Source organism: Molothrus ater, chromosome 2 (genome assembly GCF_012460135.2).
Source record: "Molothrus ater isolate BHLD 08-10-18 breed brown headed cowbird chromosome 2, BPBGC_Mater_1.1, whole genome shotgun sequence".
Classification (NCBI taxonomy): domain Eukaryota; kingdom Metazoa; phylum Chordata; class Aves; order Passeriformes; family Icteridae; genus Molothrus; species Molothrus ater.
Window position 1 is genome coordinate 89340522 of NC_050479.2, and position 18814 is coordinate 89359335.

Genomic DNA, 18814 nt, shown 5'->3' on the forward strand with positions numbered 1-18814 from the left:
TGAGTTCAACTTGCTTATTCTAAAATATATAAAATACTTTGTTCAAAATATTTTAGGAATTACAGAAATTTTGAGTGTTTGCTGACTGAACTTCTTTTTACAGTTAAAATTCCAGGCTTATTCAAATAGTATGTGTGTAGTAGTCACTTAAACTAAAAATGCAAAGAACATATAATTGCTAAGCATACTGTAGGAATCATGAACACTTGAAGCTCAGACATGTAAACACAGGAAGCAAGGGGTCTCAAAGCTGTTAAAAAAGATGTAGGGAACTTCTGGTGCTGTGGGATTTATCTTTTTGTCGTACCTTTATTAAAAAAAAGGCTGTTTCAGGAGAGCCTTTTCAGCAAAATTAGGCTGCTGAATTGCTTACCTATATGCTCAGGTTGCTAATGTTGCATTTGGTGCAACATGTGATTGACTGACAATCAATGTAGTAGTTCTGTGTCCCTGAGCATTTAAAAAAATCTTAAAATTTTTAAAAAGTTGTCAGAATACAGTAACACTTGAAGTGATGTCCAAAATGTTTTCTGTGAAAGTCAGTTCTGATCATCAGAATTCTTATAAATGGTTGTCAGGTAGTAGCAACTTAAAAAGAGGCTCTAGCAAGAAGCATATTTGAGTATCTTTTTTTTTATTATTATTATCTTACAACTCTGTGCTAACTGAAAGAAGAGCTGTTAGAGTAGACTCAATATACATTTGATGTATTTTAAAGAGGAAACCTAAGCTGTTGAGAATCTGTACAGACTCATGTTGCTTAATTTTAAAGTAGAAAATGCACAGGAGATCATTTATCATCTGGTGATTCTGTGCTTATGGAATTTGAAGTGAGTAGCTTATTTAATACCACACATTAGAGCATTTGAAAGAGACCTTTAAAAGTCCTGTAGAGTAACTTTTTATAAAGTGCAGCTTTCTAAATTCTGTATTACAGGATTTGCAATATGTTGGAGACTCTGCATCTCTGTGAAGATGCATGGAAACACTGACGTGTTGAGAATTTGATTCCCAAACTCTTTTGGATTTAAAGGGATGATGTAAGGAGAGAAGTAGCAGCAGAATGGAGCACTAAGAGTGGAGACCTGATCCACACCCATTGCTTTCAGGAGAATGAGTTCTTTCCACACAGTTCTCCATCACTGCTTTATGCTAAGTGACTCCAAAGTGTGGTGTTGTACATGTGCAAATCATCATGGGCAGCTATAAATGCCGACCCACTGAGTTACATAAGACAGATGGAAATCACAGACTGAAAAAAGGCCCCTCTGCATAAACAGTGGCAGGATTAGGGATTGGGGGTGGGGAGGAGGGGAACAATAGCACTGCTTTGTTTGCAGGACTGAGCATTTTCAATGGTTAAACCATCTTCACCTAAAATTTTTATTTCAATTTCCTTGTAGGCCTTGTCTGTATAGGAAGAACACAGAGTTTCTTAAAGTTTCTTCAACAGGGTTGTGTTGAATTAGCTTAAAATGTTGGATATGAAGTGCAAAAAAAAAAGCCCCTGTACTGACAGGCAAAGTAAATTAAGATAAAAAGCAGCTAGGACACCTTCACTTTTGAGTAAAAACAGGAGTATGTAATTTGGCTAATTCTCTGTGTGGAGAAACGTTAAAATTTTTTAGCATAGTTTTCTTTTTCGCCCAGGCTATATACTCTGGCTTATAGACCTTTGTTCTTAGTAAAATATTTTACTTACTCTCCAGTGAGTGCCTCAAAATGATAAAATAAAAGTTTATTTAAGAACTGACACACCGAAGTGACAATTCTGTGAAATTTTGCTTTCCACCTTCTAAATTTTATTAGAAGTTAGGTGATGGAATACAGGGGGGCACTGGCTGGAAGTTCATGGTTACAGAGTTTAAGGAGTGGACATAATATAAAAGGATGTGTTGTTGAAGAGTAATTTTATCTTCTTTTTTAAATTGCATTGTGAAGGAATCATGACGACCTCAGGAAAAGAGAATTTCCGGCTGAAGAGCTACAAGAACAAATCTCTAAACCCTGACGAGATGCGTCGCAGGCGGGAGGAAGAGGGTCTTCAGCTACGGAAGCAAAAGAGAGAGGAGCAGGTAACACACAGCAGTTGAGATATCTGTGATCAATCCTTAAACAGTCCTGTCTTGCAGCGGCTCTGACTCTCTGTTTCTCCCAAACCCCTTCTTAGTTGTTCCTGCCCTCCAAATTCATACGCAGTCAGTCTGAAATCAGAATCACTTGCACACTTCACTGCCTCCTCTGCAGGCTCTGCAAGACATAGAGTGAGTGCTCCTCATTCACTCAAGTGTAACATTGGCCAGAGCAGCTTGAGGGTCAGACAAAACTGTCTGACCAGTAGCTGTAGCCGCTCCAGCTCTTCTCAGGTCATCTTAAACTGGGTACCTTCTCTAAGTCATAGCGACCAAATTCTGCTCATCCCAGTATAATAACCTATGTATGATCATCCTCCAAAACCCTCTTTGCCACTGTAACTCGACTGTCAGAGCCCCTGCAGGTTCCGTGAAGACGTGTAACACACAGGAATTTATCGGGTCTCTGAACCCCAGCATCCTCTGCAAGAAGGAAATGGTGTGGAAGCTAGAGAGCTTGTAGATAGAGGCAGATGGTGAAGAAGAGAAGGGGACATCAGTGAACAGTTTTCCAGAACTGTTAGGAACCAATATTTTAGCACATTGCTGTTTTCATTTACTCCATGGCTGAGCTTTCTCCATGTGCTGTCAGTTGAAGTTCTGTAGCCAGTGTACTGCCTTCTCTCAGGTGATAGCATGTGTAGTTTTTATAGCAGCTTGATGCAATATGCTGTGTATATATTGGCTGTATAATATATATTAAATATACATATATATGTTAAATATTTTATATATATGTTAAATATTTTCTCTCTTTAGTTGTTTAAACGCCGAAATGTTGCAACGGCTGAGGAAGAAGCAGAGGAAGAAGTGATGTCAGATGGGGGCTTCCATGAGGCTCAGATGAACAACATGGAGATGACTTCTGTAAGTGATGAGAAATGAATAGTGTTGGTTGAAGCTGGGCAAGTCTGTTGTGCAGTGACATGATGGAAATGAAATTCCAGAATGATATGAAGAATGCATTCAGAGATGGACAACTCTGAAACACCCATGTCAATGAACCACCCTGAAACAGATTACTTGAGAGAAAAATGCCAGGAATATATAGCAAGTGTTTTTTCAGAGGATATGTGCTCAAGAAAATGAAATAAAATGTCATTGTCCTGGCAGGCTGATCACTTCCTGGATTTAGTGCTCACCATTATGGGTGATTCTATCAACTGTTGCCCAGAGTTTTTATAATCTGAAATTCATACTGCTTGAAGCCTAAAAATACAAATCAGGCAGTGTGTTATTGCAATTTACAAAGTTAATAAGGGGCTCAGTGGAAAGCTTTCTTAGCAGACTTTCAAGTGGCACAATTTTTAACCTAAGTATTGGAAACCCTGCTAGACCTAGTTTAACTGTCTGCATGAGGCCTTGAACCCCTTTCTGTGCTAGAATTTAAAACTACAGAAGAATACTTCTTGTGGAAATTAGACTTTTTTACTTTCTCTCTGGAATGAAAAATGGTAAAGGTTTCAGTTCTACAACAGAAAAGCTTAAGGAAAGTGCAGTTCTCACTTAAAAGTCTTGCTGATCTTCACAGTGTCTGTGTTCAGAGTATGCAAGTGATGTTTCCATAGAAATCAGGCTGAGCTATTGATGGTTATATGAGCCTTGAAAATTACTGGGAAACAGAGAAATGCTTATAAACAGTGTGGTAGATCAATAATAGAATATATGGTTTTACTCTTCAAGATAGTATTCAAATATTGGGCAAGTCTTCAATACCATTAATCATTTGTGTGGAAGCTTATATTAAACAAATAGAGAATAAAACTAAGGAAAGGCTTTTGCCTAATTGATAGATAGTGTCATTATACAGTTTGCTATGTTAAATGCCATTAATTTCAGGCTCTTAACAGTTGGAGCTGTTGGCTGTTACAGACAACACTTAGTATTTTCAGCACTGTCATCTGTCTCCCTGTCTGTCTAAGGGTTGGGTTCAGATGGATCTGAAGATTAGATTAGAAGTGGAGGAAAAAAAATCTGACTTTCCTTATGCTTCTTTACATGGGTACATGTGTGGTGAACAGAATGTCAGATTTTACCTAGCATAAGAAAGGTTGCTGATTTAGTTTATTCATATTATTGGAAACCATCAGTATTATGGAAAATTTAATACCTCTACTAGAGGTTGATAACAAGCATTAGAGTTTGTTGATTCTTCTAGAAATGAGAGGTCCTATACATTTTGGTGTAAGAGAGTAAGTCAAAATGTACATGTTAGGGAAATCTAAATGCTAACATAATTATTTTTTGTTAAAGCAGACAATTTTACATTTAATTTAGAGGAAGGGAGAGAATACCAGTGAAAAATTCTGAAAAGGAATTTTCTTACCATATCTTGTGGAAAATTTGAATTTTGGCTTTCAGTAGAGCAAAGTTGCATTTGAGAATGATGCTGCCTTATGTAGATGTTCATATATAATGATTCCTATGTTGTCCATAATGGTTTTACCTAAGTTTTTATTCAGTAAGAAATAAACTTTATACTGGTTTAGCGAATGTAACCTGTATGTTGCTAATTCCAGATTTTTTCCCCTTTTGCTCTCTCACCCCCATTCTGTTTCCCCATGTAAATCCTAGAGTGCAGTCATCACTGCTGATATGATTGAGATGATTTTCTCCAATAGTCCAGAGCAGCAGCTCTCGGCCACCCAGAAGTTCCGAAAGCTGCTTTCTAAAGGTAAGGGCTGAAATTACTTAGAGAAAAATGTGGAAGCCTCCCTAACATGTGGTTTTACTTTGACAGCAATAAAAATTGAGTTTCACACTGAAATTTCAGGGTCAAAGCTCTGCTTAACACAATGTCAGCTTGATGTATGTAATAGTCACTTCTTCTCTTGAAATGTGTACTGAGTGTTGCAGATGTGAGATCTCCTCTTGGTTGTAAGTTCACATGTTTTAGGCAGTGTCTCTGTGGCCCAAACATGCTGATATACCAAAGGTCCTCTGCACATGTGCATGCCAGAGTGACTGCACAGAACTGCTGCTCCAAAATCAGCCTGCCTAAACTACTGAGTGCATCAGTGCTCTGAATCATGTTATCTTATTACCTCAAAACTCTGGAGTTTTTTTTATGTTGACAGATAGGAATCCATTGCCTTTTAGTGAAGTATTGTAGAAAAAGAGCACACTCCAAGAAAAGAGCAGTCATTATGTCACTGGATATTGTTTTGATGCAGTAATTTCAGAATTTCCTTACAAAGAAATGAGTGTATCTAACATAACTTCTTATTTTAAACAGAACCAAATCCTCCAATAGATGAAGTCATAAGCACACAAGGAGTCGTGGCCAGGTTTGTGGAGTTCCTGAAACGGAAAGAAAACTGTACATTACAGGTATAAAAATATAAATGTATCTGCCTTCCTAGTTTAGGAAGGCATTTGGTGATGCAAATTAGATAGGAAAAAAATTAGTGATTTGTTCAGCTCTACTTCCTCTCTTTCTTCACTGTGTTAAAAAAGCTATTTTATCTTCAGAATTTCTGGCAAGACCTCTGGGTGGAGGACAGGAGAAAGAGAGAGAGAGAGAGTGAGAGATGTCTGACATGCATTGAGTGACTGATAGGGTGAGGTTTTCAGACTTCAGCAAATACAGAGTTTGAAATTTGGAGCTCAACAGATGAGAAGCTATTAAAACTTTGATGTTTGTCTTCTTTGTACAAATTGAAGGCAGTTTTAAATCTTAAGAATTAGGATGTAAATTTTTGATTAAAGTAAAAAAAAAGTTTGGAATTAGAAATAAATACAATCTGTAGTGAGAAGCATAGAAAGCTGGAAACCTTACTGTGGTTTGAAAAAATGGAATTATATGTGCTACAATGGTTAATTTTTCTTGACCTTTGTATTATTTTCAGCTGTATATTTTTCTGGTCAGTCTTTCTTGGCTAATAAAAAGTGAAGGAAAACTATTACCTGGTTAAGGAAAAAATATGTTAACATGTAACATTAAATACAACACTTAGATTAGAATCAGTGTTCTTTCTTTTAAAATGCATAAGACAACAGGTTTGTGAATGTCATGTGAAATCCAAATTTTGTTGACTGGAAATATGCAAAAAATTAGTTTTTTTACACATTAGAGAAAGCATTTACAGGTATTGCTTTTCAGATTGTTATCCACAGAATTCCAGAGGTCTGTTAGCTTCTTTTCAGGAGTCTGGGGGCAGTAACTGAGAGTATGTATCAGATTTAAGCTGGTTGGTTTGCAATTCCAGTGGAATATTTATGAACTATGTGTTGTTAAAAAAAAAAAAAGAATACCTTTTATTACTTATTGGGGTCATGCATAGAAACCCAAGACAGGCAGATAAATAGAAGCAATTCTTGTGGCCCTATTGGTTGTGGCATTTATTGATTTTTACATGGAAATGGGAAAAGTCAGTCAGAGTGGAAATGTGCAAGCTTTTCCTAAGGAGTTTGTAGGAAAGCAGTGAAAATAAAAGCTTGAGCATGTTGCTCTTAATACTCCATTCTACCTGGGTAATTTTCCTCCATCTTGCCAAATCTCTCTGCCTGCTTGGCAATTTAGTTTCTGTAGGTAGAATTTTTTGCTGTGATCAGCTAAGAAGTTCTCTGGAACTCACCTTCTAATGTTTTTATTTGCTCTCTCATTGTTTCCAAAAATATTCATTTGGGCTTGGCATTCTAGGGTTTCTAACTGTAACCTAGCCTAGAAGGAAAGGATTTTCAACTCGTTCTGAGACAGTGAAGTATAATTTATAGCTGCTTGTATGGTGGATTGAATATGGCAACTTCCATGTTCATGAACTTGGAACTTAATGGGAATTTATGGTCTGTTCTTCTTTTGTGTTGTCAATGGAATATCCTGTAAATCTAGGCCTCTGAGATCAGTGATAGGAAGGCCTAATTTGTTAGGAATTCCTCTGTCCTATTTTTACTCAAGGTAAATGGAAGACTTTAAAATCTCCCCTGTTCTCCAGGGTTGCTTCAGCCGTATATGAACAAATACATTTTTCTCATGTGGAGAGAGGAATCTTGAAAAAGAATGGCACCACAAAGATGTCTTTGCCATTAATGTGTGACTGTTCCTTAGTTTATACATCCTGGAGCATCAGGTGTCCACAGAGAAGAAGGAGGAGAGAAACTGTCACTCTCTAACCTTTCTGTGACTTACACTGGAGACCGTGTGAGTCTCCAAGCTGAGAATTGTTCAAGCTGGTGGTACCAGCAGGAAGGTGGAGGACAAACTTTATATATGGATAAGAGACCTCTGTGGTAGAAAGATGAGTAACAGTTATGTTATAATGTACCCCAGAACACTGGATACTCACTTCAGAGAAAGGAGAATTATAGGAAAGCAACATTTTATGTTGGCCTTAGGTTCTGGTCACACTGCTTTGCTTCTTGTTCATTAATGATGAATCTTGCAGTTTTGACTTTGTCTGTTTCTACTTTATTTTGCAGCCCATACTCCTTGTGCATTGCAGTGCTGTATTTTGAAATTGTTTATTCTGATCATATCTTACTAGAATGTTCAGTTGATCAGAAGGGCAGGATTAATTGTATTGTATTAGTTGTATTAATTAATTGTATTTTCAAAACCAAAGTCTTTAACAGCACTTAGAAATGAAAAGCCTTAGAAGTCTAGGCTTAATTCTTGAGTTCTTATTTCAGGCACATTTCAGGATTTGGTGCAACTCCTTAGCAGGAGTTGTTTTTGTAACTAAACCCTAAATATAAGTCCTTGTTCTATCTCTTCAGACAGTTTTTGAAGGTATGTCAGTATTTCCACTGGAATACTGCTGGATCAGCATCTTTTGATAATATCAAAGTCATTCATTTATAGCTTACAACTTTCCATTTTTACTGTTTGTTCGTTTTTACTTTTCATTCAACTTTTAGCAGTCTTAATTCTACAGATTCTGAATGTACCTAATAGGATGTAAATTTGCTAGAGTAGTGTAATAATCTTTGGGCTGAAGGCATGCAGAAACCTACTCAAACATGGATTTCTGGAATCTGTGTTTTCTGAGGCCTGAGGTCTCAGGTAGGGTTAAAATTTGCATTTCATCTTAAAAAGTTAATGCTTTTGCAAGTTGACATTAAAAGAATAAATGACAAAAACAGTTGAAAATGCAAAGTGTTTGGGATCTCACTTTTTCTTTAAGTTGTGAATAAAAACACCATACACTAATAGCATTTGGCATCAGTACTGATCACCAGAGTTGGAGAGAAGTTCTTTGTGTTGTTTTTTAGAAATCTGTTTTTATTTGTTTGGGTTTTTTAATTCTCTTTTAGATCATTTATTTGCTTCATATCCATGAAGTTTTGTCAAACAATGTCTTCTGCATCTTCAGGAATATCACTGGTGATTCAGTGAATGCAGGTGTCATGTCATGGGAAAGCACATTGTTTAGTGTACAGGTTCTTAGCCAGTAAGAAAGGCAAAGGTAACATAAATGCACAGCAAAAAAAAAAAAAAAAGATTTGAAAAGCCACAGCAAACTCAATGTTCTCATAAGGAAATGCTGCAAATTTTTGTTTCAAGTGATAGTGATAACTCTTAAATACATGATTCTGGTTCTTTGCAAATTGTCTGTTAATTGGTAATATCTCATGTTTTCCCTATGCCAAATCTGCCAGATCTCTCTGGTTTTAGAAGACATTTAGTGTCCATGTTTGATGTGGCATAGAAAGCTCCTAGTAAACTGACTTTTATTTTGTTTCTAGTTCGAAGCTGCGTGGGTGCTGACAAATATTGCCTCGGGAAATTCCCTTCAGACTCGAATAGTGATCCAAGCAGGAGCTGTCCCCATCTTCATAGAGCTGCTTAGTTCAGAGTTTGAAGATGTACAGGAACAGGTAAAGATTGAGAACAATGTTGAATTTTGTGTGCATGTTAATTTATGGAATTGGAGGCTTTTTTGTTTGACTTTTTGTTTGTTTTGTTTGTTTGGTGTTTTGTTGGGGTTTTTTTTTCCCTTCTCTGGAAAGGAACAAGGCTATCCTGTAAGAAAGCCTTTAGAGAAAATGCAGTATATGGAAATTACACACAACAGTTGCTTTGTGCTTAGTATGTGTTAAGTTACCTAAGCAAGTATTGTATTTTTCTCTTTCTGGAAATTATATACTTAACCATAGTTAATGAGGTAATTAATTTTGTTCTCTAACAGGTTGGTATATTTCTGTCTATTGAGGAATTCAGGGAGTCTTGTTTGAGTAATTGCTTTAGATATGAAAAGTCGTGCCTGTTTCTCCTGAAGTTAAAGCATGAGTAGAAATTATAGTTTGTTCTCCAAGCTCCTTACGGCATAGATGAATATTCTTCAAGGCCCACAGGGATCAGTATAAAGCACAGACCAAACATCTGATTCAGTAGTTTCCATTTGAAGTCTGTAACCTGTATTTAAACAAGGATGTACTTCAGACATATAATCTTGCTTTGAAGACTTAGGGTGATGAAATATTAATGATGTTAACAAATTTAGTTTCAGCCAATATTAATCCTACCTTGAAAGTATGTACCTTTGCTATACAAATTTGACTAGCTTTGGGTCAGGTGTTGCTTTTGTTACATTCTTTACTCCATTACTAAGCTCTGTGTTTTTTCCTATAGCTACTTGCAGACCATGGCTTAGGCTTTACTTGAGTAAATGAAATTAAGCACTGAATTCTCATTTTGAGAACGTTTCTGTGGGGTTGGTTTGTTTTTTGGCAACCTTTTTCTGAATATTTCTTAGTTTCAGTATCTTTTTGTGGTGATGAAATGACAAGCACTGGCTATTCCAGTAGCACTCTTTCAGCACTGTTGTTTGCAGAGTTAGTGCCTCATTTTCACTTTTGCTCAATACTTTGATGTGTAAATATCCAGTGTCTTTGTGGACTCCTTGCCACAGAAGCTGGCTGTGAGCTCAGGTTAAGCTGATTATCCAGTATGATCCATTGTTCTTTTTAGAGTCATTGACTTCCAGGTTCAGTTCTCCATCCTGTAAGTGTAACCTCTGTTCTGTGTTCCTAGATATCTGACCTTGCATTTGGCTGAATTGAGATGCATGATTGGAGGAGTCCCAACTCATAGACATTGGACTGCTTTGTGTAACTTGCCTTTCTTTCTGTAGCTGGCTCAGAATCTACCACCTGTACTTAAGGTTGCCTAACATTTTTCACAAGACAGATTTTTTTCTTAGTTGCTTGTAGCTTTCAAGTTACTCCACTTTGTATCTTTCCATTTTCAGTGTTCTGTCTCAGACTGTATTATTGTTGAGAAGGCTTTTAAAGAGGAATGGAATTCAGGTGTTTGAAAAAATGTTAAATAAAATACGAAGTATTTTTTGTCCATTACTTTAGCTTTGAGGAGCTGAGTCTGCTGTCATTGTAGAAATTAGAAATGTGATAGGGAACTTGCCAAAATGGCAGATAAATGCTGTGTTCTGCCTGTGTGAAAATCCATCCAGACTTAGCTATATGGATCCTTTCAGATTTGTATTTTGGGGGTTGAGCTGGGTAGCATTGCTTTCCAAATTCAGCCATCACTTGAAGAGTGCTGTTCCTGCAGAATGATTGGTGCTCTGTATATAGTCAAGGCTGCTTTTTCTTATTTTTCTCCTAATGATTGATCTTCTGTGCAAGAGCTAAGTTGCTTTCTTTGTTAGGTTGTTATCATCCCTGCTGATGTTCAGAGAGCAGGTGGGAAGAGCAAACCTGTTTAGATTAAGTTGTGCAGCTTTCAATCTTTAAATGGGTGAATTAACGGAAGAGCTTAGGGGCCACAGTTAAGTAGTTTATCTGGCTCCTTCCCCCCTCCCTGCCTCCCAATAAACTGCTGACATATTAAAATTCAGATTGCAGGCAGGCAGAGTGGCTTGGTTGTCATTACTGAAAAATATTCAGTAATACTTCCATACTGTTCAAGTGCTGCCAAATTCACCATCTCTCTCTAGCATTCTCAAAGTACGAGTTACAAATTGCTCCCTAGTAAGCTGTGCTGAAGAAGGAAAATGTACCATGGCAAAGTGTTACACTGTTTCATCATGGGTTTCTCTGCTGCAGCTCTGGAGATTGCAGCCCTGCTCACAGCTGACATGGGGTTTAATGCTAGCCAACAAAAGAGGAATTCTGCTTTTTTACCCAACAGATTTAAAAAACCCCAAGTGCTTCACCATAGTATCCTCTGAAACAAAAATTAGGAGCATATAAGCCCTGAGAAGTTAGCTCCTGTACTTCTGTATTACAAGATAGCAGTAGTACACGATTGAATAGTATTTTTCCAGATGACTCTTGTCTCATTCAGTATATGCACAGATTGTTGCCCTGGTAACAGATGAGTGGGTAGTAAAGGAGGCCTTTATTTGTCACTCTATGACCCTGTTTGTTAAAGTTGGAACAAATTGTAGTGCATGGAGGAGAATAGGGAAGAAATTCTTACAATTAAGCCCCATAGTAGGTTTGTGAGAAAAATGTTTCTACTGCTTAGTGTCTGATGTGGGACGATTTCCTTCTCTCAGTTTTCAGTAAGTGGATACTTGTTCTGGGGTTTTTAAATGCTCTAGGTGAAATATTTCTTTTTCATTTTGTAGTTGAGGACAACTCAGCAGTGATTTTTATAGTTAGGCCTGTGTTTTGAGCAGGTCTGATCCTGGAGTTCTCAAGTTGGACTTCTGAAACTGGGTGATATTTGGCTACAATTTTCTCCTGAAATGATCACCCTAATTATGTCTCACAGTAGTACTGTGAAGATTATTATTTTCAAGCAACTGCATTTGCAACAAATTACAAAAATCCAGGAAAATACAGAAAATACAACAACGTGTTCAGGGCAGAGGTCAGAAGCTAACCCTGTAATTATATAGTATAAGATGAAGAGAGAAAGAAGTATTGAAGGCTGTGTTCTAATTAAGATAGCAATTCTTTAGAAGGAAATGTTAGGTGATAACATTATTTTGAATATGTAGCATGGCATAAGCAAAAAATATGTATAATATCTTACTTATTGGCTAGTCATTATCCACTGTTTTTGTTTTACGGGAAGTCAATTTTAAAGATTTATGTGTTTACTTTGTCTTTTATTTCTAGCTTCTCTTAGCAATAGCTCAGGAACAGATATCAGTGTACCTTATCTTTTGATCACAATGTTCCCACCATGTATTTTTCATATCTATATGCCAGTTTTAATTTTACACTTTTTTCCTTTGCATATGCTAGTTTCTGAGTCTAGTGAAGAGTCTAAATCAGCTGTTTTATAGAAGTCTGTGAGGGAATCTTTATAGCTATATTTAATAAGCAACATGTATAACATGTATGTTAATGAAATGATTCCTTACATCTTTTTACAAGATCTGTTTCCCATTAAGTTGTGCAGGCCTCATTCAATTAGCCACTGTCCTTTAACTCTTTCATTGCTTGTATTGTGTCAGTCTTCCTCTGTGGTCAGTGGTCAAACCATTTAGCATACATTTTTCCCATCAGAGAAATTGAATTTATCACAGAATCTACATCTGCATTATTTAGGAAAAACATTGGCTACATCTCCCTTCTCTCCTCATTTCCATACTAATTTTTATGTTTCGTTAGTGGTATATGTCCTAGTCCTTTTCCACTTATCACAGTTTTTTCCTTCCAAAAGACATCTAGAAATTTTGATCTACCTGCCTGAAATTATTTATATTGAAAGATTCCATCAAAGCCCTTATGACATGCTTAAGGTTGATGTGGCTTCAGCAGTGTGTTAGCTGCAGTTCTTTCCTGACTTTCCCTGCTGTGGTACTTAAAACCCAGATGTCAGCTTGGGTTTCCTTGATGGACATGGAATTGCCTTCAAAACCCATGTAAGGCGTTGTGCTGCCTGTCGAGGAGGATCGTGAATGTCTCACAGTGACAGGTGTGTGTCACTGTGCTCTGCTGGACACACGGTGGCATGAGCATCCCCTGCTGCCCTGTTCCCCTTTGGGAAAGTTGCATTTTCAGCTGAGGCAACCAGTATGTTTATCCCTCAGTGTTTTTCCATTTCTAGGTGTATTGCTGTTCCTTTTGGTAACCATCACTTGCTTGGCAGAGCTGACCTGTAAGTCTGCTGTCCAGGCTCTGTTTGGCTTTTACATCAGCAGTCCTGTTAATAAGTGCTTGGTAATCAAAATCAGGACAAACAGTCAAGGTGTGAGGATGAGCTGCTTTCTCTGTTTGTCAGATGAGATATGAGAAGGAGGAGCTGTAACTACCCCAGCCACTGAAAGAAAGATGTTTTCTGTGTTAGGACATAGTAGCAGTCATCTCCTAGGAATGTGTCCTTCTGGTATCCTTCCTTGTGTTTACTTAGCCAATCACACTTGCATGCAAGCTAATCTTCACCATCTTCATTTCAGCATTGGATCCTTTTCCCAAGTCAGCACCCAGATGTCGAGGAAGGGGTGATTCTTTGTAATATTTCTTCTCCACTGAGAGACAAACTCTGCACACTCTTGGTGATTGGTTAAGCACTTAGTTTAAATACCCAAAGAAATAATTGCTGAGAATCTTCAGAATCCAGGGGATAGTGGAGAGTTGTCAAAAAGCACATGGATTATTCACAGAAGGTACCATGTGGTTCAACAGTACTCTACAAGACTTGCACTTTACTTTTACTGACTACTGAAGTTGTCCAGCACTGCAGGAAAAAACATGAGCTCAGTGATGAGTAAAATAAATGGAAAATTTACAGCAAACCCTACTCTGCTGTTAGCAATAAATGGAAATTTATACAAGTGTAAAAATAGGTGCTGTCAATTAACAAGGCAACATTTGTACTTCCAGCTTGCACACAGCTTTCTACCTAAAATGTGGGTTAAAAAAATCAGGCTATAAATCTTAAAATTAATGTAATCTTTAAGTTGGGATTTAGATAGTAGAAGGTACTGAAATGGATTTTTTTACTGAAATATTTTTTTAATTGAATAAGCTCTAAAATGGAATGCACATGAAAACATTTAAGTTGTGTAGAATGAAGCCAAAGCCAAAGTGTTGTGGCAAATATTTGCATCTTGAGGAGTGCACAAAAGAAGAAATGGAAATCATTGAACATTATTCTGACAAACAAACCCTGAAGAAACTTGTCATTGTTCATGTGTTTGTGGAAACCATGACAGAGCTTTGTATTTATGGCAGTATTTGGTGAGAAGAATTTAAATGAGCTTGAGTTCTGTTCCTTACTTATCTGAAGAGCTAAAGTAATTCCCTAAGGAGAGACATCTTCCTTATTGAATGAAACATTGCATATTTTTCCAAAGTCACCCCAGGACATTTCAATTAATTGGCATCTTGTGTCCTATCAGTGATTAGCATTAAAAGGATTTGTTGCAACATCTTCTCTTACCAGCTCCTGTGACACCAGACTACACAGCCAGACTTTCCCTGCCTTAAAAACAACGAAGAATGGGAAAGCAGAGGTGCTATTTGACTTCTCTGGTCTGACTTTTTGATGTGAGATTTGCTGTTGCAAAACCAGTCAGTCATTCAGGGTCAGAATGGATTCTTGGATTAAGTGATTATCACTCTTGTCAACCTTAAAAATAGATATTGCTATAATGGCAGAAACAAAGACCACAGACAAATGAAATAGGGCTTCCTTGTTTTTTTACCTGTGTAAGGTGTCCAGGCAAGGAAACTGTGCCTTCATACAAAATCACTCACATCTTCAGTGAAAGAGAATTATTCTTCCCCGCTCCCCTCCCCCCCCCCTCCCCCCCCCAAGTGTTTTCAGAAGATTCACAAATTTACTTATGACTGTCTGAAATCTTTGGTTCATTCCTCAGGCTTCTCCTTGCTGTAGAAATGCAAGTATTGGAGTGAACAACAGGTGTGGCTCCTTAAAGTTCTGACATGAGTGACATTTTGCAGGAGGTGGCATATATTCTGTCTCTTAAGCTAGATTCTTCTGGTAGCTCTCTTCTGTGTGTTGAGTCCAAGAGGCTGCCAAATCAAAGTTATACTTTTTAGATAAACTATTGTCACAATAGTTGTAAAAAGAATAAGAGATAGAATGAAAAATGATGATGATCAGTTTTGGGAAAACATTGTGTAGTTATAATGGCCGTGCTGTTTCATGGCACAGGTCAGTAAAGTCTCGTGCCCTGCCTCTGACTGTGGCTGACAGCAGAAGCCTGGAACAGAGTAGAAAACAAAGCAAACTAATCCTTCCCCAGAACAGTCGCCTACTCTCTTCACAACTTGCAGTTTAATGGCTCTGATCCTATGCTGGTGTTGGTAGTACTGGTACAGAGGTGAAGTCTTTTTATTTTGTATCTAGCAAGCTGACATCTCTATCGACATTCAGTATATACCTGTGGTCTTAGCTGTATTCATTTTGCAGGGTTTGCCAGTGCATTAGAGTGGTTGGAGTCTTGTTTTTTAAAGTAGCATATTTTTGCCACCATTTAAAAACATCTTAAAGGAAAAACCTAATGCCTTGAATTAATTGACACCATATTGAAAATGAATAAATACGTTTATTTCAGATTATCCACAAATTTCCTTTAGGTAAAAAATTTGGCAATTCTGTCTGTTTTTTTAGAGGAGCATTTTATTTTAAATAGGTATAGAGAGAGGGAAGAACATGTTTATTTTGCGTGAGGAACTTGCGTTGTTCAATTGGAGAAATAGTTATGCGCTATATAACTCATTTTACTGCAGCTAAATACATAGCCTTCAACTGAAGAGAAATTTGGGGACGACATTCAGCTGCTATCCATGACAAACAGCATTGCTTTTGTCCTCTGTATGTAGAATTCGGAGTACTTCAGTGGCTGTGTAGATATATGTGTCTAAAGCCATAAGCCAACCAAATAAACAGATACATGTATCTATTTGATATGACACTTAATCTTCTGCTAACTTGAAGTAAATGGCAAATGTGAACTTCATAAGCTTTCTTATGTGACAAAATATTGTAATTTGCATGGAATTCATAAAATTGCTTTTATACTTGACATAGACTATTTCTAATTTCAAGTCTATAGCTCTCATACTAGTGGACAGTGTTATATAAAACACCATTTGGCCCAAATGTATAAATCAAAACCAGTTAAATCTTTTATTCTCATCATATTATAAAAGATGGATTTCAGGCTGCTTTAATTCTGGTATTTTTGATCTTCTCAAAATGAAGTTAGGGGTAGTACTGATGCCCAAGCCATTACATTTTGCCATGCATATGACTTAATCAGCAACACTGGTTCTGTCCATATAGTTTTATTTTAAAGAATTTGTCCTGGCCCACCTGAACTCTTTGATTCTGAATATTGACTTATCTTGAACATAGATTCTCATTTTTATCTATGACTGTGTAAACAATATATATTTTTATATTTCTATAGTATGTATATATGTATGTGTATATATATATATATATATATATGTATATATATATATATATATATATATATATATATATATATATATATATATATATATATATATATATATAATATTATTATATATATAATATTATTATGACTTTGTAGTAAATACTAGTATGTGTGGCTGTTCCACACAAACATTTTTGGGTAGATACAGACTTGTACAGGCTTTACCTGTGCTACAAACATCTGGTTTTAAATTAGGTGTGAACAAGGAGGATAGAATTAGAATGTTCCTAAGCCTGTGGAGGTGAGCTCATCTCTTACATTGTGGACAGAGCAAAGGTATGTCTGCCTGCACAATCTTTGGAGACATACATATTTGCTGTTATGGTGTTCTTCTTAGATATCCACAAATATTCCTGAATCATATAATGAGCTGTATACATGGAATATGCAATCAGAATGCATTTCCCTTCTGTACATTGTCTGGGACCTAAGAGAGAGAACAGATTATCTCCCAACTCTAATACATATGTTAAACTGGTAGAATTTTGAGAATAAAAGCAATTATTATTCTGTTTTTCCTTGCAGGCAGTATGGGCTCTTGGCAACATTGCTGGAGACAGCACTATGTGCAGAGACTATGTTTTGGACTGTAATATCTTGCCCCCTTTATTGCAGTAAGTTTGTTTTAATATGTTTTTCAGAATTTTGCTTGAGTGCCTTATATGACTGAAATTTGGGGTTTGCCTTGAAGAATAATAATACTGTTTTCTTTTACTGTGGACTAATCACAGCTATTAAAGGGGACTCCTGAGCTACTTTTTTAATGAAGCTAAAATGCAAACATGTTTTAGAAGCAGCTAAGCTGGAACTATTTTATTCTACAGTGTGGGTGGATGTCTGGGCTTATTTTAGAGTCACAGAATAATTTAAATTGAAAGGCACCTTTGGAGGTCATCTAGTCAAAGCCTTTCTTCATAGCAGGTGAGATCAGATTAGATTGCTCAACTACTTAACCAGTCAAATTTGGAACATCAAAAGTAGATTCCGTAACTACCCGGGGTAACCTGTTGCAGTATTTGACCATGGCATGGTGAAACGCAGTGTTCTGGTACCTCATAAGAATTTTCTGTGTGTTGCCTCCTGATAATGCCTCTTGTCCTGTCACTTTGCATTTTTGAGAAGGATCTGCCTTCCTGTTTTCTGTATCCACCTGTTAAAGTGCTGCTAGCAGCAGTTGTATCTCCTCTCGCACCATCTCCTTCTAAGGCTGAGCAAATCCAGGTCACTGACGTCCCACTGCGTGTCATTTCTGTAGTCTGCTAATTATCTTGGTGATCCTCTGCTTAAGAAGCATATTATTGCTGAACCAGTGACACCATCTTGTGTTGTCATGTCCAAATTACAATTACTCAGTCTCTGTCCTTTGCAGACTTGTGGTGGTCTGCAGCAGGGGAATTCTCCATTACTCTCATAAAGACATTGGTACAGTGGGAGATGGCTGTGAGAAAAAGAAACTGAATTGTTACGCTTGTGGGAAGATTAGGTCTTGACTTTCTGCATTTGACTTTCAGCCAAAGTGGGACTCATAGTCTGAGACTGACATAAAAATGCAGTTTGGCTACAAGAATTCTCTTCAAACTACCTGCATGTCCTCCTCAGAATAATTTTGTCACAATTCCTGCACCTCTTTTGACTGTTAATTTGCCACGTCAGTATCCAAGCATTTGAGTGAAATTTAGTGTAATGTTTACTGTTCTTGTTGGGATACTAGGTTCCTGTGTCTAGCATGTATATTAGTAGCCATCAAGGATGATTTTCTTTAGGATGTGTTTTCATAGGAAAAAACTATCATATTTTGCCCTGGTGTATGTTAAAAAGAGTTTGATTTGATGGTTCACACAGTTAACAGGGTTGCCTGGCTTTGATTTTTTTTAAAGCAAAGGTTTTATTTTTTTCTTGGTTTGTTTTAGATTGCTTTCAAAACAGAATCGTCTCACTATGACCCGAAATGCTGTATGGGCTCTGTCCAACCTCTGCAGAGGGAAAAATCCTCCTCCTGATTTTGCCAAGGTAAGAGATGCTTGAAAGAAAATGTATTGTGAAGTGGTGATAAACAAATTATTAGTTTAAGGTGGTGAAACTTAAACTAAACAGAAGGAATGCTTCATCAGAGAAATTCTGAAATATTTGATTGCCATCTTCCAGATGAAGTTTTTTTAAGTTTTTGTTTAGTCCTTTGGGCAGACATGCACAACCACTGTTTTAACATGGCTGCACTGTTTGTATACTGGAGACGACTGTCCCATGGCAGAAGAAAACTCTGCACATCTTGGCTGCTGTAGAGCAGCACCTGGCACATCTTAGTAACAAGTAACATCTTAGTGGACAAGTCTG

At 37.1% G+C, this 18814-nt stretch overlaps 1 protein-coding gene across 1 annotated transcript in view; it reads left to right on the forward strand.

The window, feature by feature from the left end:
• KPNA1 (karyopherin subunit alpha 1) overlaps positions 1-18814 on the forward strand; it is a 58871-nt gene that overhangs the window by 10553 nt on the left and 29504 nt on the right. The window contains exons 2-8 of the mRNA XM_036380166.1: positions 1942-2075; positions 2892-2999; positions 4707-4806; positions 5368-5462; positions 8817-8948; positions 17006-17094; positions 18391-18490. Coding sequence (XP_036236059.1) covers positions 1947-2075; positions 2892-2999; positions 4707-4806; positions 5368-5462; positions 8817-8948; positions 17006-17094; positions 18391-18490 — 753 coding nt within the window. The 5' untranslated portion in view covers positions 1942-1946. The remainder of the gene's footprint in view (positions 1-1941; positions 2076-2891; positions 3000-4706; positions 4807-5367; positions 5463-8816; positions 8949-17005; positions 17095-18390; positions 18491-18814) is intronic.